Here is a 22,474-nt window from a genome sequence, read left to right on the forward strand (position 1 = left end):
TCGATGATGCCACCTTTGATTCCTTCTCTCACCCTAAGTCCGTTTTATTCTAAGAACTCTCAGTTCTTTCTTCCCACTTTTCCATTCCCACCTATGCTAATTTAAACCTTGATTACCTTTCACTTAGACAGTTTTAGGATCTTCTTGACTAGTAAATAAGACTCCAAGCTTTTCCTGTCTTATCAAGTAACACACTGCTGCAGAATCAGCTTTTAGTTTTTAAATATTTATTTTATTTATTTATTTTATTTATTTGGTTGTGCTGGGTCTTGGTTGGGGCAGGCGTGCTCCTTAGTTGCGGGAGCTGTGCTCCTTAGTTGTGGCAGGTGTGCTCCTTAGTTGCGGCTCACTGGCTTCTTAGTTGCGGCACGTGTGCTCCTTAGTTGCAGCTCGCTGGCTCCTTAGTTGCGGCATGCATGTGGGATCTAGTTTCCTCACCAGGGGTCGAACCCAGGCCCCCTACATTGGGAGCACGGAATCTTAACCACTGCACCACCAGGGAAGTCCCAGAATCAGCTTTTAAAACATGGCTTTTATTATGTTACTTGCTTTTTCAGAAACTCCCAGTGTTCCACCATTGAGACTGGGTAATCCACTACAGAGCTCTTTTCTTACAGATGTGGATATTGAGGCTCAGGGAAATCTTTTTTTTCATTTGCCATGAAGGTCACGCATGTGCTAGGGAATGACACATGACAACTAGATCTCATCTCTGCTCACCCACAGGCTAGTTCTTTCTGCTATTGGAATATGGTCCAGATTCCTTAGTGTGGTTTTCTTTGTTGTTGTTGTTGTTGTTTTGGCCATGCCGCTCGGCTTGTGGAATCTTAGTTCCCCAACCAGGAATTGAACCCGGTCCCATGGCAGTGAAAGCACTGAGTCCTAACCACTGGACCACTGGGGAATCCTATTAGCATGGTTTTCAAGGCTGTTCCCAGTGTGTCCTCATTCTGTCTTTCCCTACTTTAACTTCTCTTGCATCTAGAGTCTAACTCCATTAATGCTTTTCCTTTTTTAATGAACAAGTATGAGAAAATATATTCTGTATTTTTTTTGATCCATAATTAGATGGATCTGACAACATTCATACCTGTACTTACATTGGAAGCATAATTGTACCAAATAATGTCTAAAAGTGTTGTTCGGTATTTCGTGGACTTGGCTTAAAGGGTCATTATTGTGGTTATACATAATTACGTTTAGCTGAATAAACAGCTGTGTCATTTTCTTGTTAGAGAAACGCCTGCCAAGGTCTGGTAGGTCTGTCAGTTACAAACTGAAAAGCAGATAGACAAATGTCATATATTATTTGATACACGCAGGTTTATTTCAAAGAACATGTGTAGAATTAAGGTTATTTTATCCAGGGAGAAGAGATAATACAAAAAACTAACATTTATTGCTTACTTATTCTATGTCAGGGTCTTTTTTTCTTTATCTTACTTATTCCTCATAAAGATACCATGAAGTAAGTACTGTTGTTATGGATGAAAAATCTAAGTTTTAGGGAGGGACACACAGCTTTAAGTAATGGGGCCAACACTCCCATCGAGTACATGTGTCTCTTGACACCAGAGCTCCTTACCATAAGAGGGTTCAATGTTGTCTTACAACATGGGGATTTAAACAAACAAACAAAAACAACAAAACTAATGTTGTTTTCAGACAAGGCTTTAGTGGGGAGAACAGGTACTACAAATGGAAAAGTAGTGTGGTCGTTTTGGGTCACTTATCACTTACTTTGCATCACAGGACTTTTAGTGTGAAATGGTAGCCCACATTGCTTGGTTAAGCACATTGTGTGTTCTGCTGTTGTCAAGGCTGTTGGAAGCAGTGCCTGATGAACCATATTTTCTACCAGATAAGTTATGCTCTGTGGTTGTCAGGAGAGCTGCAAGTAGCACTTTCGTTTATATTGTTCAATCTTCAAATAAGGAAACTATTGACTCATTTCTAATCTCACCTCCAACAAAGGTTGGAACTCCTTTGATAATTACTGGGGCAAAAACAAATAATCCAGTTAATGGATAGGGTCTAGGTGATGTTAAGGGCATGGCTGTATATATTCTTTGACTTGAAGCCAATACTAATATATTATACTTAAAATGTTCTTCATACTACTATAATTAATGCCTAGTATTTTAAGTATATTATCTCCTTAAAACCCACATCAAAAACCCTGTAAGGGTAGGTATTCTCATTTTACAGTCAGGCAACTAAAACTGAAAAGGTTATATAATTTGTTCAAGGTTACAAAATTTTGATTTCATTTGAAGTCTACCTTGCCTTAAAGCCCATGCTCTTTGTTTCATTCTATGCTGTATCCACAGCTCTCTCCCCAGCACCAAGTGGTCATTGCTACAGAACTTGGGGAGAGAGGGCAGCCAAAAAAACTTGGATGTAGGTAGAACCTAATTTGGACCTGACTCTACAGAGATGCCAATTGTACTTCCCCTGGGATGTAACTCAGAAGAGTGGGACATTTCACTCCAAATGTGACTTTGGAACAGGCTTAAGTTCAGGGAAAGGCCAATCACTGTTTGCACAGTGGGGTCAGTCATAAAATGATGGAAACTGAAAGGGACCTTAGAGATTACCTGATCTAACCTTCTCATTTTACAGGAAACTACAACCCAAATTCAATCATCTGACCAAGGTTACAGTTTTTGAGAGAACCGGTAGAGGACTACAGTCTGCTGCTCCAGGGCTCTCCGCTCTCTCACTTAACACCACACCGCTGCCAGTCCTTGGATGCTGGAGAATCCTCTTCTGTGTCTAATATTCTGACTTTCTTTGTCACATAGGTATTTCAGTATCTGTAGACAAGATGGAATCAACTCCATTTAATAGACGGCAATGGACTTCACTATCATTGAGGGTTACGGCCAAAGAACTTTCTCTTGTCAACAAGAACAAGTCATCGGCTATTGTAGAAATATTCTCCAAGTAAGTGTTGATCCTGGTCCAAAAGGACCATCTGTCTTGAGCAAACATTACCACCTGTCAGGGAGATCGGTAAAGGAAGTACATGGTGTAAAATGGCTTTTCTGAGCACCTTCTGGATTTTAAGTACCATGCAAGGCTCTGTGGAGAAGGAAGATGATGATAATCAGGATACACATTCTCTGTACTTGACTTTTTGTTCAGTTGGGGAAAGAAAGAGTTATAAACACAAAAGACAATTATAAAACACATTAGTTAAAGCAAAATGTCAGTAAGTCCAGAATGAACAGGAGTAAGGACTAGATATAAAATACGAGAGAGAGAGTGAACACCGTGGGCAGAAGCTAGTCAGGAAGGCTTTCTGGTTGAGAGGTAGGTTTTGAGGTAGGTTTTTAGTTGAAGGGAGTATTAGGTGCACTCTATACCTGCATGGTCCAATAGGGTAGCCACTACATATGTGGCTACTTAAATCTAAATTAATTAAAAACACTTAAAATTCAGTTCATCAGCTGCACTAGCCACGTTTCAAGCGCCAATGGCTACATGTAGCTGGTGGCCACCATACTGGACATCACAGAGGCATTTCACCATTGCATAAGGTTCTGTTGAACAGTGTAAACTATGTAGGCAGACTACAGCCTACTGGCTGCCTGTTTTAGTAAATAAAGGTTTATTAGAACATAGCCATGTCCTTTTGTGTATTGTCCATGGCTGCTTTCATGCAGCAGAGTTGCAGCAGCAGAGTTGCAACAGAGACCATATGGCCCTCAAAGTCTAAAATATTTACTGTCTGGCTCTTTAAGAAAAAGTTTGCTGACCCCTGCTCTGGACCATGAGTTTTTTGGTACGAGGGCCCCTTTCCTGCGTATTTTATATGCCTAGTGTGTAGCATGGTGATTAGAACATAGTAGGCACTCAACAAATGTTGAGGGAATGGTATGTTAATATACCAGAGATGGTAAGCACGTTAACTTCGCTCAAATAGAGATACCATAGAGCTTAGGGCAGAGCTTACCTCACTAGTAGAGTTTGTTAATTAATAGGAAGCTATGATACATGTTAAGAGAAGAAAGATGGTAAAGATTTGAAGAAAGTGATTCTGGAGCTATATCTAGAATACAGCTAAATACCAGTAGGAAGTTTCTGTAATCTGCACTGTCACCTTTTCTTCAGTGACAGATCCATCAACCACCTGCTCTGTGGGAAACACTGCCCTTCCATCCTGTTGACCATGGTTATCACTTAAGGTGGCATGGGGGGCGGGGTGAGACCGCATAGCTCTTTTACCTTCTACGTTACGCTTTTTACATTGCTGTAATTTTTATGTCAAATGTATTATTCTTATCAAAAAAAGAAAATCAATAAAGCTAGTTCAGAAAAAAGGGATCAAGCTCTGGAAAGCTGTTAAGACTGAATTCCTGACCTCAAGGAATGTAATACTATAGTTTAGTATAGTTTGTATAGTAGAGGAAGTCCCCAAACTTCCTTCATCTTAAGAATCACATGAGGTACCTGTTAATAATATGGTGTTCCAGGGAGTTCCCTGGTGGCCTAGTGGTTAGGATTCCGGGCTTTCACTGCCATGGCCTGGGTTCAATCCCTGGTTGGGGAGCTGAGATCCCACCAGCCAAGTGGCGCGGCCAAAAAAAAAAAAAAAAGGGGGTGGGGGAGAATAATATGGTGTTCCAGTTATTGCTACACAGGAAAAACAATCTTCAAAATTTAGTGGCTTGCAATAATGACAATACTTATTTTACTGTGAATCTCCAATTTGGGCAGGGCTTGCCTCGGTTCCCCTCACCATCCCCGGTATCTCAGAACTGGGGGCCATAGTCATCTAAAGGCTTACTCACAAGTCAGGCGGTTGATGCTGGCAGTCATCTGGGATCTCAGCTGCGGCCATGATCAGAACACCTACATATGGCTTTTCCATGTGGCTGCTTGGCTTGCTTGGCTGGGTTCCAAGGGCAAGCATCCAGAGAGGGAGGGAAGGAGGGAACAAAGAAGGAAGGGAGTCAGGGCCAGGGGTTGTGTATCCTTTTATGACCCAGCCTCAGAAGTTATACAGTATCACTTTTTCCACATTCTCTTCATTAGCACCAGTCACTAAAGCTGGCTCATGTTCAGAGGGAGGGGAATTTGACCTTACCTTTTGGTGAGAGAAATGTCAGAGATTTGGGGGGACATGTTTTAAAACCATCCTGAATGGCTTCTCAGGCTCCTCCCTTAAAGATTCTGATTCAATGTATCTGGGATGGGACCCAGGAATTTGTGTTTTTAACAAGTATCCTAGTGATTTTTACCTTCAGGGAAGCTTAAGAAGCACTGGTAATAGAAGAGAGGGACTTACGAACTCAAAGCCGTGAACTTGAACGTAAAGCAGAACAAATAAGGTTTATTGGTTCAAGTAAAGGTTCAAGTAAAGGCTTGTGGAAGCTGAACATGAATAAAGGGAATAGGAAAGCAAGGAGTCAGTCGAGCATGGAGAAATACAGAAGGGAGAAGGGACTGAAACAGTTAGTTCAGTTAGGGCCAGATGGTGAAAGGCCTTGAGTGCCATGCTAAGTTTAGGATTTAGTTAGATAAACAACAGAAACAATGGAAAGTTTTTATGATCAGGCTTGTATTTAGTGCCCTCTTTTTTTTTTTTTTGGCTGCAGCATACAGGATCTTAGTTCCCTGACCAGGGATCAAACCAGTGTCCCCTGCAATGGAAGTGTGGAGTCTTAACCACTGAACTGCTAGGGAAGTCTCTATCAGGCTTGTATTTAGAAAGATGCTTCTGGAAACAATGTAAAAGGTATATTGGAAAGATGACAGATTGATAGCATGGAGGCAAATTCTGAGGCTCCCTTGAGAACCCAAGTGAAAGCTATTGAGGGTGGGGGGCGGGAGGAGTGGAAAGGAAGGGAAGGATTTGAGACAGTGTTGAGCTGTGATTAATGGGACTTGGAAACTCCCTGTTCTGCAGAGAAACTTCTCCACATTCTTACCCTTTTCACCCTCCCTAGCCCCACCTCTCTTTCATTGAACTTGGCTTTCCCTCGCCAGGCATTCTGTTTCTGAGTAGCGGCTGCTCCTTCTGCACATGCTTCCCTGAAATATTCTGGGGCCAGGAGTCAGGGGTGCTACATCTCCGCTACTGTTTCCCATCCATTGTTTTCTTTTGCCTTGTTCTGAGGTTGTAAACCTGTGCTTTGAGCTCACACCTAATCATAGCATTCTTATGCTCCCCTCCAGGACAGTGGTGCGCCAAGCTCCTTGCCTTTCTTGGAGACACTAGCTTCCAGCTTCATTTTCTCCTCAGTGTTTCTCAATGGGGGTGCTATTAGCATTTTGGATTAGGCAGATCTTCCTTGTGCAGGATGTTCATCTTCTTGCCTTCCTCCCAATGCTAGTAGTACCCCATGATATTGTGGCAACCAAAAAAAAGTGGGGGAGAGACCCCAATAAGATTCTCACACATTTCCAAATATCCCGGCCAGTAGTGCCCCCAGTGTAGAATCACTGGCCTACATAAATGACCTGTCTGATACTTTGGACTCATCATTTCTTATTTATTTATTTATTGGCCATGCCACATGGCTTGCGGGGTCTTAGTTTCCCAACCAGGGACTGAACTCAGGCCCTGGCAGTAAAAGCACTGAGTCCTAATCACTGGACCCCCAGGGAATTCCCATGGACTTGTCATTTCTTGATCTTCCCTACTTCTTCAACCTGCACATTGTCTCCCATGCCCCTGCATCTAGTCCCAACCTTTTCATCACCCAGAATCCATCTCTGAAATGTGCATCTGGAAAACCTACTCTCTGATTAGAGCCTCCTTTTCTACTTGTTCCACTTTCTTATTCCCACTGACCCTGCTCTTTGGCCAAACCGGGACACCCAGGCCATGGATGTCAGTCCCCTTCCTGGCTTCACTTCCTTCCCTGCCTAACTCGGTCAGTCACCTCAGTGAAACTCTCTCCCCTTCCTCAGTTCCCATCCCACTGTTTTATTCTGTCATTGTCCATTCCAGCCAATTCTCAAGATAGAGGATTTGGGTCCTGTAGTAGCACTGATGAGAGGAAGTTGGAAAAAGCTGCTCATTTTAGGGGCTTCTTAATCTTGCAGAGAGAAGGTGCAAAGGGACCTTAAGAGGCCACCTTCTCATAGAATAGTAGGGTGACTGTCTTTTCTCCACAAAGGTTATAAAGGCAAATGGCAGTTATGCAAAACTGTAAATCCTGAAGCCATTAATCAGAATCAATATGCCAGGTACTACACTAGACTCTTGATGGGAATCGATACTATTTCTAATCCTAATAAAAACTATATGAGGGAGGGACTTCCCTGGTGGTCCAGTGGTTAAGACTCCACACTTCCACCGCAGGAGCCTCGGGTTCAATCCCTGGTTGGGGAACTAAGATCCCGCATGCTGCATGGTATGGCCAACAAAACAGAACAAAATAAAACAAAAAAAACATGTGAGGAAGGGATATTATCCCTGTTTTATAGTTGAGAACACTGAGGGGTAGAGAGTAACCTGCCCAAGTTAATATTTTGATTTTTTTCTGTCTAGTATTTTTCTTCTGATGCATAGGTCCTACTAATGAACTGGTTTTGAAGGATGAATAGAATTTTATTTGGTAGGCCAGGACGATGGTGGTGACATTGCGGAGGAAGGGGAGTGATAGGAGGTAAGACACAGAAATGGGACAGGACATCATGTGCACTTAAGACAGTGAAAACCAGAGAATCAGCCTGGATTCCTTCTCCAGGTTTCGTACTTGGTGGAGACATATTGCCGACACTGCTTAAGGCTTTGAGGATTCACACACTGTAGGTTCCCAAAGCAGATTGCAGGACTGTTTTCCACAAAACATACATTAATATTTACTTCTAACACAACGGACCTGATTTTCTCTTATTTTGTAATGATCTCTATTATGGGGTTTGGAATTAATAAATCCTATTCAAGCCTAGTTAAGAGACTGTAGGAAACCTCGGGAGGTTTGTGACCAGAGACTAATATCAAAACGGTATTTGGAGGAAGCTTAATCTGGCTCTGCTGTTTGTAAGATTAGCTGGGCTTTACTTTCTAACTGTTGATAATGTTTTACATGGATGTATACATAAGAGTGATTTTTCTAGCATCCCAGCTTGTGTCTTATGAGTGCTTTATAACTCCAGACTCATTTCTTTTACTAAACCTCTATACTATATAAAGCATTAAGTTTGAGTAAGGAGGATGCTCTTGAACAGTCAGTTTGAACAGCTAGCTTTGGTTTCCCTCACAAATGACTGCAGCGTAGTATAATCCTTTGCTTGATTAAAATTTGACTCTTTCGGTAGAATTCGGTTTCTTTGCAGAAGGTTCCTCTTTAACTCATGTATTTTTGGAGTTGAAGGGAATCTAGCCCAGTGGTTTTCAAACTATCTTAATTGAGTTCTTCAGAGGAACCTCAGGGGCCAGTTCTGGGAAGACGGGAAGAGCCTGTGACCTTCCACCCCAGCGGTCCTGCTTTGATCCCTTTTATATGTGAGGTTCTAAGTTATCATTTGAAAAGAGGATTCTCCGACAAAAAAGAACTACTGCTAACCTTTGTCCCATTCCTCTGACAAATAAGGAACTTGTGGTCCAGCAATTACGACTAAAGATCACATCCCAAGATAGTGGCAGAGCTTAATCCAGGACACTTAATCCCTCCACCACCATGCCTGCCCTCCTGTCACTGCTTCTCCCACTCTTGTTATAACTTTACCCATTCCACAGTCCCAAGAAAGAACAGGGTTTATATTTAGTTTTCTGTGGCCGTTCTTCCTTCATTAAGAAAAAATTTGACCCTCAGATCTCCCTGGTTAACTTCTTTGCTTCTCTGTAACATTTTGGTTGTGAAATTATTCTAGAAGAAAATACATTTCCTAAAACTTGGGAGTTTCTTTTTTCCTCTTTTGGCTCAGTGAGACCTTTGCTCTGTTTGAAGGCATACAAGCAAGAGTCATGGCTCAGGAACTCTGTTTTCTGGTCTTAGAAAAGGTTGAGACATTGTTATTACTCCCCAGATAATTTTAGTATCCTCCATCAGCTGCCTGCCTCACAGCTGAGCATTAAGGAGCAGTTGCAAGATTAAATTCTGTGTGTGAAGAGGAGACTGGAGGACAAGAAAATCTGGGAAGGGAAAAGGGATAAGATTTTAATTATAGAAATCTCATGGCAAATATTTTTTCCCTCAGATTTGTATCTTTAAAATGCCTTCACTTCTCCCCCTATCCAGTGACCTTCACATTTTTTGTCAGAATAATGCTCGTTGCTCCGAGCGTCTTTGAGGAAAGTCTAAGGCCTGAATCCTGATCTAACACTTAATTCGGAAGTACTGTACCCTCAGCATCTCTTAGCATTCTGAGAGTCAAAATGTAAAAGTACCAAGGACCTAACTTGGAAGAAAGCAGTGGTGTGGAACCTTTCCACACCACTAGTAGTGGTGTGTATCTACTGTTTAGCAAGTACTTCATTACAAATAAAGGGTGGTGATATTTGAGTGGGAGTTTCAAAACAATTCAAGACAACCATCGGTGTATACACCTGTATCTTACAGATGCCTCAGTGCTAAAAGGGGAGGACTAAAGATGGAAACTATTTTGATCTTTCTTTAAATATACGTTTCTGTTAAGACAGTAAAGGGAAGGGAACCTCTGAGCTTATTTATCCAACTAATCACAGTGTAAATTGTTCTCCTTGCCTTGGAGAACAATTGGCTAAGAATAAACCTGTCTGCTGATTGGCTCCAGCTCTCATATATTGTATTATTGCTGTAATATACTGTAGATGATTACCCAAGGGGTGTGGAAACATAAGTTCAAGGCCAGTTCTAAGTTTCTTTCTAGCTATAATCCACTGTGTTTCTGCATTTCCATTTTTAGGGACGCTTAGACAGATACAGTAGTACAAGTGGGGAAAAAAATATATGTACAGGGCCATTCACCAAAGCACTATTTGTAATGATGGATAACTGGAAATAATCCAAATGCCCATTAAAAGGACTATGGGTTAATAAATTATATTTATAATGGAAGAGGACTGCCAGGGTTACCAAAGACTTCTATGTTGCTAAATCAAGGAGATATTTGTTAGCCTTTGTCTTAGATGACCCCTTACCACTTCTTCCCACATTTTTTCTTCTCTTGGCTTCTCTGGGAGTCTCTTGGTTTTCCTGTTACCTCCATCTGTTCCTTCTCATTCTCTGTTGTCGCCTCTTCTTCAGGTTCTGACTGCTAAATGTTAGAGTCTCCAGGACTGAGTTCTGGGCCTTTTCTTGCACTACGCACTCTTCATAGATGATATCATATACTTTTACGGCTTTAGTATCATCTGTGGACAGACAAGTCCTAAATTTATATTGTTAGCTCAGATCTCTCTTTCGAGCTCTAGACACGTGTCTAATCACTGCCACCACCAAGTGGATGCTTTAGTTAACACGGCTAACACTGAACTCTTCGTCTTCCCCATCCCCAACTTTGCTCCTCCTTCCATTGACTCATCTGCCGGAAACCTGGGAGTCATTCTTTTTTTTTGGGGGGACTGTGGTTCCCGGACCTCTCACTGTTGTGGCCTCTCCCGTTGCGGAGCACAGGCTCCGGACGCGCAGGCTCAGCAGCCATGGATCACGGGCCCAGCCCCTCCGCGTCATGTGGGATCTTCCCGGACCAGGGCACGAACCCGTGTCCCCTGCATCGGCAGGCGGACTCTCAACCACTGCGCCACCAGGGAAGCCCCCTGGGAGTCATTCTTGACTTCGTCTTCCTCATTACCAATCCTGTTGATTCTGAAATATATCTCAAACCTATTCATTTTATCTCTAGTGCCACCACCCTGGACCAAGCCAGCATCTTCTCTCACTATTGCTGCCTCCATTCTCAGCCCCCTCCAGTCCATTCTCCACACAGCATCCACTGCTCTTTTAAAAACATGGCTTGGGTCAGTGACCATTCATTGTACCTAAAATTACATTCAAAATCCTTAGCGTAGCCTGCAAAGCCCTTGCCTCTCAGCATCATCTCCTGACCTCTGCCTTTATCTCAGAGTGCTTCAGCAACATTGGAGTTCTTTGTATATCTTATACACATGAGACACTGTCTTGCCTTGGGGACTTTGTGTGTGCTCTTCTTCTGTGCCTGGAATGCTTTCCTTGCTTCGTTTTGCTTGGCTGACTCCTTCTGATCAAACTTCAGATCTCAGCCTAAAGGTCACTTCCTCAGCAAGACTTTCCTTCACACACACACACACACACACACACACACATACACACACACACACGCACACACGCACACACGCACACACGCACGCACATATACACACCCCACCCACCACCTTCTCAATTTAGCTCCTTTGTTAGGTTGTTTAATAATACTCTGTCCTGGGCTTCCCGGGTGGCACAGTGTTTTAGAGTCCGCCTGCCGATGCAGGGGACACGGGTTCGTGCCCCAGTCGATGCAGGGGACATGGGTTCGTGCCCCAGTCCGGGAAGATCCCACATGCCGTGGAGCGGCTCGGCCCGTGAGCCATGGCCGCTGAGCCTGCGCGTCCGGAGTCCGTGCTCCGCAACGGGAGAGGCCACAACAGTGAGAGGCCCGCGTACCGCAAAAAAAAAAAAAATAAATAAATAATAATACTCCTTTTTCTTTGAAGGATTTACAGTATATATATGTGTGTGTATGTATGTGTATGTGTATATATTTGTGTGTGTGCGTCTGTGTGCATGTACGTGTTTAATATTTAAGCTGTAAGCTGCCTGAGAGCAGGAACTATGTCTCTTTTGGTTATTTCTTTCACTACTTTTTCTCTAGTGCTTAGAACATATTTCTTTTTTTTTTTTTGGCCTCGTGGCATGGCTTGTGGGATCTTAGTTCCCCAACCAGAGATTGAACCTGGGCCCACTGGCAATGAAAGGGCCAAGTCCTAACCACTGGACCACCAGAGAATTCCCTATAACATATTTCTCGAGCAATATTTGTTATTTTTTTAAAATGTTATATATTTTGGATGTTAATCCCTTATCAGATATATGATTTGGAACTATTTTCTGCCATTGCATGGGTTGCCTTTTCACTCTGTTGATGGTGTCCTTTGGTTCACAGATTTTGCCGAAGTCCAATTTATCTATTTTTTCTTTTGTTGCCTGTGCTTTTGGTGTCATTTCAAGAAATCGTTGCCAAATTCAATGTCATAAGGCTTTGCCCTTGTTTTCTTCTAAGAGTTTTATAGTTTTAACTTTTATACTTAGGTCTTTGTTTTGCATGCGGATATCTAGTTTTTCCAACATCATTTATTGAAAAGACTGTCTTTTCCCCATTAGATGGTCTTGGCATCCTTGTTGAAATCCTTTGACCATATATGTGAGGGTTTATTTATGGGCTCTCTATTCTATTCCATTGATCTACATGTCTGTCTTTATGCCAGTATCACACTGGGTTGTTTTATTAATTTTGGTAATATGTATATAACATATTACCTTTTTGGTAATATGTACATAACATATTACCTTTTATATTAACATATAAAATTTACCATTTTAACCATTTTTAAGTATACATTTCAGTGGCATTAAGTACATTCACATTGTTGTGCAACCACTTGTTCTTTATATAGTTGCATAGTATTCCATTGCATGAATGCATTATAATTTATTTACCAGTCCTCTGTTAATGGACATTCAGGTTGTTTTCAGTCATTTGCTCTCACATTTAATGCTATGACAAATAATCTAATGTAAAAGTCACTTTTTCTTGTGTGAGTATACCTATAAGATAAAATTGGCGAATTGTAACATTCGTGCTTTTGTAATTTTGTAATTCTTGTAAATTGACAAAATGCCTTCCATAGAGGTTTTATTAATTTACCCTCAGTATGTTAGCTTTTTTTTTTAAAGCTTTTTCTACTTGATGGATAAAAAAATGTTCTTAGTGTTGTTTGAATTTTTATTTTGAGGCTGAATGTTCTTATTTTTTGTTTAAGAGTCATTTGATATTTCCTGTGAACTGTATGTTTATGGTCATGCCCATTTTTCTATTAAGTTGTCTATCAGTTTCTTATTGATTTGTAAGAGTTCTTTGTATTTTAGGGAAATCAGCCTTTTGTCTGTAATGTAAGTTTCAAATATCTTTCTAGATTGTCATTTGATTTATAGCAGTTCTAATCCCATTTTCTTCCATAACCTATGGTCAATGAAATCCCAGAAAATTTTGGAAGTCCTTTCACCCTACCCTATAAGAAAGTTCTGCTCAGTTTCAGAGTATTACCCAGCTTGGTGAATGAGACACTGATATCTGATTACTGTTAAAATTTAAACAATAATAAGACTGGAAGAGACCTTAGAAATCCTCTCAGATACACTGAATTTCGTCAACGAGGCCCAAGTAAATGAAGTGATATAACCCAGGTTACATAGCAGGTAAGCAGTGGTGCCAGATCTAGGACTTTCCTCTGGCTTCCATTTTGGATGAGGTTGTTCTGTTTAACACACACAATAAGGAAGTTCTGAGCTTGTGAAGGTATTTATGAGTTGAACGTTGATTTTGGTAGAGGAATGGGCCCTTTCCCATACTGCTCTTTACCTTTTTGTCTCATCTCCTTTTCCTTGCCCAAATGCCTTGTGAGTTCTGAAATTCTACCTTAAGGCAGGAACAAATGGCCCGTTGAATGTGCCCTTTTCTAGGGTTGGGTTGGTGAGTTCTAGGCACGCAGGCCCAAGGAAGGCACGTGGTGGGGATTCTCCACGTGATGGTGCTGCCTTCAGTGCTTGACTCAGAGGCTCTGAGGAAGCCAGGTTAAGATGGTTCTTAGTGGTTTGGAGATTTGCTGTAACCTGGATCTCCCAAGCTTTCTTTGTCTTCAAATGGAGAAAACCTGATCCCCCCTGAAAAGCCCTGGGACTTCAGTTGTTTCTCAGGGATCTTCTGAGCAAGTAATAAAAATTATAAAATAAAATGATGAAAGTAATAATTAAATTAAAATTATATAAGCCTGTTTATCAACTCTAAGATGCCACTGACTGTAGGCTGGGCCATTATTTTATGCATCACTAAGGAAAAAATACTGCTAATTAAAAGGACCAATGCTTGCTTAGCACAGAAACTTTTCTCACATATCACTCTTACGCCTAAGTTATAAAAAGTAAAACAATTTTTCTTTAAATGGCAAATCGTACTGTAATCTCTCTAAAGACATTTAAGTGGCATTTAAAACATGTATAGTATCATCAAATACATTTAACTGAGCAAAATCAACAGTACCAACAGCATAGACTAAGTTCACACACATACAGGCAGTGTGACTACCTCTTGATCATTTGGCCAACAGGAATGTAAGATTTCAGAGTCATGAATGAGAGGGAAATGTGCAACCTAGGACTAATGCAATGCTATATCCTTTGACTAATTCCAAAGCATTTTTATGCATGTGATCTTGTTTAATCTTCCCAGCTTTATAGTACATCATTTTCTAGATAAGGAAACTGAGGCTTAGAGAGGTTGACTTGCCCGAGATCACAGTGAATAAGTGATGAAACTGGGACTTTAAAACCCCAGGCTTGGGACTTCCCTGATGGTCCAGTGGTTAAGATTTCTGCGTTGCCAATGCAGGGGCCCCGGGTTTGATCCCTGGTCAGGGAACTAGATCCTGCATGCCACAACTAAAGATCTTGCAGGCCCCAACTAAGACCCAGTGCAGCCAAATAAATAAATATTAAAAAACAGAAAAAAGCCCCAGGCTTTCTGTTCTATCCAGTTGTTTACCAGCATTTGACCTCTTTGTCTTGGATCTTTCTCTTAGAGCAGATGACTGCAACAGTGCAGGAAGTGAGGGCTGCTCTGATTCTCTGCTTCTTCTGATAGAGTTGATTAAAGATAATCCCTGGCAGATATAGGTGTGCAGAAGTGGTTTTCTTAAAGTTTGGAAGAGTAAAAATATAAATTTAATTTGAGGACATTCTCTTTTTTTCCCCCTCTTCTCTGAAGGTACCAGAAAGCAGCTGAAGAAGCAAACATGGAAAAGAGGAGAAGTGTAAGTATTTGGAAGGCCCCGGACATGTGGAACTTCACAGGCAGAGCCCACGTGGCTCAGCCACCTGCAGCCTCTGCGGGGCGTGGGCTCCGAGTCAGCTGAGCCGGGCATGTGTGCCAGCTGGTCTGACTGGTGAATCATTTGCTCAGGAGAACTTGGCTCAGGTGCAGAGAATCTTATTTTTTCCCTGAGGTTCTCCTTTTGAGCCACTTTTTCTATCCTGAGTTAAGGATAGAAAGCCAAGTACTTTGCTTGTGGTTATAAAATGGCTTACTGCTTCTGCTCAAATTAGGCTACAGGGCTTCCCAGGCTGTTTCCTTTCTTCCAAATCAAACAACCAGAATGTTTCTCTGCATTTAAGTGGTAGCAGCTGTGCAGCTGTTGTCATTCCCCCTGGGTTCTTTGTTTAAATCAAACCTCTTGACCCAGTCTAGTTAGCAAGTTTCTTAGCTGCAGGATCCACCAAAGGTGAAAACCTCAGAACCAGCTCTGAGCTCATACCCATTTGTACTCTCCCGCTGGCTAACTTCCAGCTGGGCTGGATAGTGTTTTTCTTTTGAGATCTTACTTGATTTAATGGTACGAGGGAAAAAAACCTCACATATTTGGGCAAGAATTCTTTAATTTGGCTGGCATTACAAAAACATCCTCCTGGCAGCTTTCAGTACCTAACCTATTTAAATTAGAACATAACATGCCCCTGTCACTTTGTTTCCTCTAAGGAGGCAGTGCTGACAGGTCTTTGACTTAATTTTCCTGTAATTCGAGAATGGATCCCCTCTGGTGCACTGTAAGAAAACTTACCATCATTTCACTCAGCTGCTGTTTTCTTTTCTTTCCTCCTTCTCTCTCTTGCGTGTTATTTTTCCCCTTTCTCTTTTCTTCCTTCTTTTTTTCCTTTCACTTATTCAATTAGCAAGTATTCATAGAGCACCCACTATATGCCAAGCACTGCTTTAGGCACTAATACAGACTACATCTCTGCCACCATGGAGTTTATATTCTGGTGGGAGAGGCAGACAATAAAGATGTGTCAGGTATGAAACAACATGAAGCAGGTAAGCAGGATGAGTATAGTGGTCAAGGAGAGATTTGAGCAGAGGTCTGAGGACATGAGCTAGGGAGAAAAATAATTCAGGCAGAAGATAGGAGCACATGCAAATGCCTCGAGGCAAGAACATTCTAAGTGTATTTGAGGAATAGGAAAGGAAATGTCACGTAGGGCCATTGTGAGGACCTGGACCTTAACTCTGATCGAATGGGGGCCTTTGGAGGGTTTGTGTGCAAAGGAGTAATGTGATCTAACTAAAATTTTTAAAAAGAGGAGGAAGAGACTAGAGGAGCAATGGCAGAAGCATGAAGACAAATTACGAGACAATTGCAGTGATTTAGGCAAAAGATGATAATGGATTGGACTGGAATAGTAGCTGTATAGGTGATGAGAAGTGGCAGGATTTATAGTGAAGGTAGAGAAAAAGAATGGCAACAATGCTTTTGGCCCAAACACCAGGAAACATGCCATTGAGATGGGGAAGATGACAGTAAAAGCAGGTTCAGAGAAGGGGAAATATTTATTAGAAGCTCAGTTTTGGACATGTTAAATGTAAAATTCTTTATTAAGACATCCAAGTGGAGAAGTCAAATAGGAACCTGGATGTACAAATCTGAAATTGGAAGAGATCCAGGCTGGAGATGAGATGTGTGTGTATCAAAGTATCAGTGGTCTGTAAAGATAAGAGATGCATGAGATCACCTGGGGAGTGAGTACAGCTAGAAAAGAGGTCTGAGTACGGAGCTCAGGGGCACCTTGTTGTTTAAAGGTTGGAGATAGAAGGAGGAACCAGCAAAGGAGACTGAGAGGGAGCAGCTGGTGAGATAGCAGTGGAAATAAGAGAACGGAGTGCCAGATGTCCAGTGAAGAAAGTGTTTCTAAAAGACATGTTATCAACAGAGTCAAACACACAGATAGGCTGAGAACTGACCATCAGATTTGTTAATATGAAGGTCACTGGTCACTTTGTACTATTTGAGAGTGATGGGATAAAGGCCTGATTGGACTAGGTTCAAGACAGTAGGATGACAAAAGTCGATACCACAAGTATGGATGAACATTTATGGAGCATCTTTTATGTGCCAGGTGCTGAAGGCACAAAGAGGAATAAGATGTGGTCCCTGCCTTCAAGGAACTGCTTAGAGGTTGGAAAGTAGAATTTATAATCCCAGTGTTATAAGTACCATATTAAAGGAATATTCAAGGTGCTGGGGGAGAACTTAGGAGGAACTCATAACCTGGACTATGACATGTCAAGGAAGACTTCCCAGAAGAAGTAGTGCCTGACTGAGCCTGAAGGATGACTAGGAATTAGCTAAGCAAAGGGGGCAAAAGGAGTGGCAGAGGAAGCAGCACGTGCACAGCATGGAGGCATAAGAGAACAGGCACATTGGACAGTTGAAAAGATAATTGTCCCATTCACCAAGATGGAGAATTCAGGAAAAGAAACAGATTAAAGAGTGAGGAGTGAACGGAGGAGAGGCGAGACTTCAGCTTTAGACAAGGATGAGTTTAAGATGTCTATAGGATTTCCAGGTAGAACTGAGAGGTAAGGAGAGATTTCTGGCTAGAGTTAATAGGGCATGAATCATCAACAGACAGCTGGTGGGTGAAACCAGGAGGACATCATCTATAGAAAAATACATAAAGTGGGTAAAGAAGATAACCTAAGGCAGAACCTTGAGAGACGCCACCCATCCTCAGGGAGGGACTGAGGAAGAGAAACCTATGAAAAAAAACAACAACTGAAGAGTGGCCAGAGAAATGGGAAGAAATCTAGGAAAAAGGGATGTCACAGAGACCATGGAAGGAAGGAATTTTGTTAAAGGGGCGAGTGGTCAGTAACACCAGATGCTATAGAGAGATCAAATAAAATAAAACAGAAGTGCCCCTTGCAATTGGCAGTTAAAAGGTAAAAGGGTGTGAACAGGTAATCAAAGAAGAAACAATAAATATACAAAAAATGCTTAGCCTCACTAATAATCAAATATAAAGCAACTGTGAGATATAAATTGTAACCAAAACAGTTGGCAGATTTTTTTGATCGATAATATTCGGCATGTGAGGAATATTCTCATCCACTGTTAGTGAAAAGTCAATTAGGCAATGCCTATTAAAATATTAAATATGTTTAGTACGCATTGATCCTGCAGTTCTACTTCTAGGACTGATCATTGAGAGAAACTAACTAGTGAAACAAAATAAAAGTAAAAGGATATTTATTACAGGATTCTTTGTAGTACTTAAACATTTGAAATAATGCAAATATCCATCGGTGGGGTAGTAGTAAATTATGGTACCTACATCCATCATACTAATATATCATATATAATTTTTTTTAATTGATTATTTTAGTTTTGGCTGTGTTGGGTCTTCGTTGCTGTGCACAGGCTTTCTCTAGTTGCGGTGAGCGGGGGCTACTCTTTGTTGTGGTGCGCAGGCTTCTCATTGCGGTGGCTTCTCTTGTTGCGGAGCGTGGGCTCTAGCCGTGCGGGCTCAGTAGTTGCAGCATGCGGGCTCAGTAGTTGCGGCTAGCAGGCTGTAGATCACAAGTTCAGTACTTGTGGCACACGGGCTTAGTTGCTCCAACGGCATGTAGGATCTTCCCGGACCAGGGCTCGAACCCGTGTCCCCTGCATTGGCAGGTGGACTCAACCACTGTGCCACCAGGGAAGTCCTCGTATATGTTATATATGGTATTATACTATGTGGTTAAGATTTTGTGTAACGTGGAAAGGTCTTAAAATCACATTAATTATTAAAGCAAGGTGCAGAATAGTAACTATAGTATGATTTTGTAGAAAAACATTACAGATAGTGTATAAAAATAAGGAAAAAATTGAGAGCATGTGCACCAAACTGTTGGCAGTGGATATCTTGGCTGGGAGGAATGGGGGAGTCAAATAGGGAAAATTAAAGCATATATTCAAGGCAAATATACATTCTTATATTGACTATGACTTCCCCCCCAATAAGTTTTGGGTTTTTTAAATTAATTTATTTTATTTTTGGCTGCGTTGGGTCCTCGTTGCTGCGTGCGGGCTTTCTCTAGTTGCGGCAAGTGCGGGCTACTCTTTGTTGCGGTGCGCAGGCTTCTCATTGTGGTGGCTCCTTTTGTTGCAGAGCATGGGCTCTAGGCACACGGGCTTCAGTAGTTGCAGCATGCTGGCTCAGTAGTTGTGGCTCGCGGGCTCTAGAGCGCAGCCTCAGTAGTTGTGGCGCACAGGCTTAGTTGCTCTGCCGCATGTGGGATCTTCCTGGACCAGGGCTCGAACCCATGTGCCCTGCATTGGCAGGCGGATTCTTAACCACTGTGCCACTGGGGAAGCCCTCCCCCCCACCCCAGTAAGTTTTTTAAATTACTTTTGTAATTGAGAAAAGTAATAAGTTAAAAATAAGATAATGGGGGCTTCCCTGGTGGCACAGTGGTTGAGAGTCCGCCTGCCAATGCAGGGGACATGGATTCGTGCTCCGGTCCAGGAGGATCCCACATGCCGCAAAGCGGCTGGGCCCTTGGGCCATGGCCGCTGAGCCTGTGCGTCCAGAGCCTGTGCACCACAACGGGAGAGGCCACAGCAGTGAGAGGACCACGTACTGCAAAAAAAAAAAAACATAATGAAATGAAAAATGTAAAGAAGTCATTGATGACCCTGATTGGTGCTACTTCAGAAAAGTTTTGGTAGTAGAATTAGAGGGAATGGAAAGTAGTCAAGTGGAAATAGCAATTACACAAGACTGTGCTTTCAAGACCCCTAAATGTGAAATGTGGGAGACAGCAATAGCTGGAAGAAGACAAAGTTGAAGGATGGTTCTTTTTTTTAACAACTTTTTTATTTTAAAATAATTTTGGATTTACAGTAGAGTTATTAAGATAGTACAGAGAGCTCCCGTGCACCTCCACCTAGCCTCCCCTAATGTTAACATCTTCTATAACTGTGCTACATTTATAAAACCTGAGAAATTAACATCGGTACAATGCTATCAGCTAAACCACAGACTTTATTCAAATCTTACCAGTTTTTCCATTAATGACAGACAGTTGCTTTTAAGATCCACCAGACTTGTAAGAGACCTAATTTGTCTCCTGAAGAATAGGGAGAAATGTACATATACATTTACAGAGGTGACTCTCCAGGTGAAAGAGTACTCACCTGAATACTCCAGGTGAAAGAATATTCATGGAAAACAAGGTAGAGAAACATTCAGGAGCAAGTGGGTAAATTTGTTCCTTTAGCAAATACTAGGATCAGGTTACATGATAGCTTGGATTCCCAGAAATTCAGCCCTCCTTTTCTCTTCCTCTTCCACTTGCATCTAGGACACAGAAACACAGACCATTAATACGACCATCAGTTATATTTTCAGGTTCCTTTTAAGCATGGGATGTGCCACTTGAAATCTGTGCTGTTCGGGCATTCATCTCCATAATGACTGGCTACACCACTTTTCTGAGAAGCTCTTAGAGTAGGAATTTATTCCTTTCCTTGGAGTCTGTACATCCAGGTATTCCGTGTTTCTAGCCCCACTGCTGTATCCTACCAAGTATCCTCCTGCTTTTAAGATGAAGATTCCCCTGCCAAGATTTCAAACGTTAAAGCTCATTTGATCCAGCCTCTTCATTTTGTGGGTGGAATAACAGACCCAGAGAGAGGAAGGGACTTATCTAAGGCCCTTTCCAAGTTGAATGCTCCTGCAGAAAGGACACTGCGTTGCATCTCCTGAGTGTGTCTGATCCGGATTTAGGCAGCCGGTTATGGTCCAGAGGCAATGTCTGCAGAGATTCTCAGCCTTGCTGGGTAGGATGAGCAGCATGCTGGATGTCACCTTGAAAAGGAAGATGTGGTAGTCCAGCAACCAATGGGGCCCTTGAAAACTTGTACCCTCCTTGACTTCCCACTGCCTTAATCTAGGAAAATACTTGGGAAAAAGTTAAAACCCTGACACAAATGACATCGACTAAAATTTCACCTTATTTTGTAGCCCCCCACCCCCCACCCCAGCCCTACTCTGAAACAGTAGACACTGTAGAGAAAGTAGAAAGAACAGTAAGTGACGGTAACCCAAGTTCAGGATTTGAGAGATGACTGGCTACTGCGGTTGACCACCGTTGTGAGGTATGGCTGGGGAGTGGGGAGGGCCACTCATTTAATAATAGTCACCGCTACTGGTCAAATACTACATTATGTGCTTTAATATAATCTCATTTATTCTCTACAGTAGCCCTGTATGGAAGTTTCCAGAAATTAAGAAACTTGCCCAGGGTCATTTGGCTGGATGGAGCTGGATTATATAAGTAATGCATGTTCATTGTAGGAAATACAGATACTATACATAAAATAGATAAGTAACAGGGATTTCCTGTATAACCCAGGGAATTACATTCAGTGTCTTGTAATAACCTATAATGGAATATAGTCTGAAAAAAAAATCACTGAATCACTTGGCTGTACACCTGAAACTAGCACAATATTGTGAATCAACTATACTTCAATTAAAAATTAATTAAAAAGAAAATACAGATAAAAAAAGAGAAGAAAATGTAAGTGGCCCCATAATCCACTATCCAATGATAACCCAGGCTATCTCAGTCCAGTACTCTTTTCATTGTGTTGCCCGGTCTGCTTTCAGCTCTAGCTTTTGTTCTGTGCCTTCTTCCTTCTCTTTCTTCCCCAGAAAGACTGTAGCCACTGCTTCTGCCCCATCTTTGCTTGCCTCAAGCTCTAAAGGCCTGGAAAGCTGGCATGACCTGGGTAGTGCTGCCAGGAGTGATGGCAAGTTCTGGGGCCTTTAATGCTGTCAGACCTTACAGCGCTACCCCTCCCCTACTTGTCCCCACCCCAGCACTTTTGAACTTGTATCCTTAAGAACTCCTTTTAATAAAAGAGCACATTCACGCCTCTGTTAAGATGCCCCGCTAAGGGATGTCCTCCACCCAGGTCCTTGTTTGGGACATTGCTGGTACTCCGTCACACAGATCCCTCTCTTCCAGGTCATCACAAGTAAAGTAGGGATGACAGCTTTCAAGCTGTTTACAAGTAACATCAAAATTATTTGATATTCCATAGAACCTTTTTCTTGTGATATGAAGACGATGCATAATTTTATTTTTGTATTCATTTTTATTACACAATGAAAGCACATTTATCCTAAAAAGAAAAAGAAGAAGAAAATACAAATGCCCGTGTCAACCTGTTAACATCCTGATGTCTTTTCTTCCGGACTACTTTTCTATGTTTATATTAGAAACATATATGTGTATTATAAAATGGGATCATGCTGTCTTTTTTTTTTTTTTTTTTTTTTTTTTAATATTTGGCCGCGACTTGGGGGATCTTAGTTCCCCGACCAGGGATTGAATCCAGGCCCAGGCCCACAACAGTGAAAGCTCCAAGTCCTAACACTGGACTGCCAGGGAATTCCCCATGCTGTGTTTTTTTTTT

The 22,474-nt window shown here is 41.8% G+C and overlaps 1 protein-coding gene across 7 annotated transcripts in view; it reads left to right on the forward strand.

Moving 5' to 3' along the window:
* LIMA1 (LIM domain and actin binding 1) overlaps positions 1–22,474 on the forward strand; it is an 84,253-nt gene that overhangs the window by 25,793 nt on the left and 35,986 nt on the right. For 5 of the 7 annotated variants that reach the window (XM_065886654.1, XM_065886655.1, XM_065886656.1 and 2 more), the window contains exons 1-2: positions 2,828–2,946; positions 14,938–14,983. In XM_065886654.1, the coding sequence (XP_065742726.1) occupies positions 2,828–2,946; positions 14,938–14,983 (165 nt within the window). Of the gene's footprint in view, positions 1–2,804; positions 2,947–14,937; positions 14,984–22,474 lie in introns of those variants that run through there. The other 2 variants (XM_065886653.1, XM_065886661.1) reach the window with 2 other exon arrangements.

The sequence above is a fragment of the Phocoena phocoena genome, chromosome 11 (genome assembly GCF_963924675.1).
Source record: "Phocoena phocoena chromosome 11, mPhoPho1.1, whole genome shotgun sequence".
In the NCBI taxonomy this organism is placed as follows: Eukaryota; Metazoa; Chordata; class Mammalia; order Artiodactyla; family Phocoenidae; genus Phocoena; species Phocoena phocoena.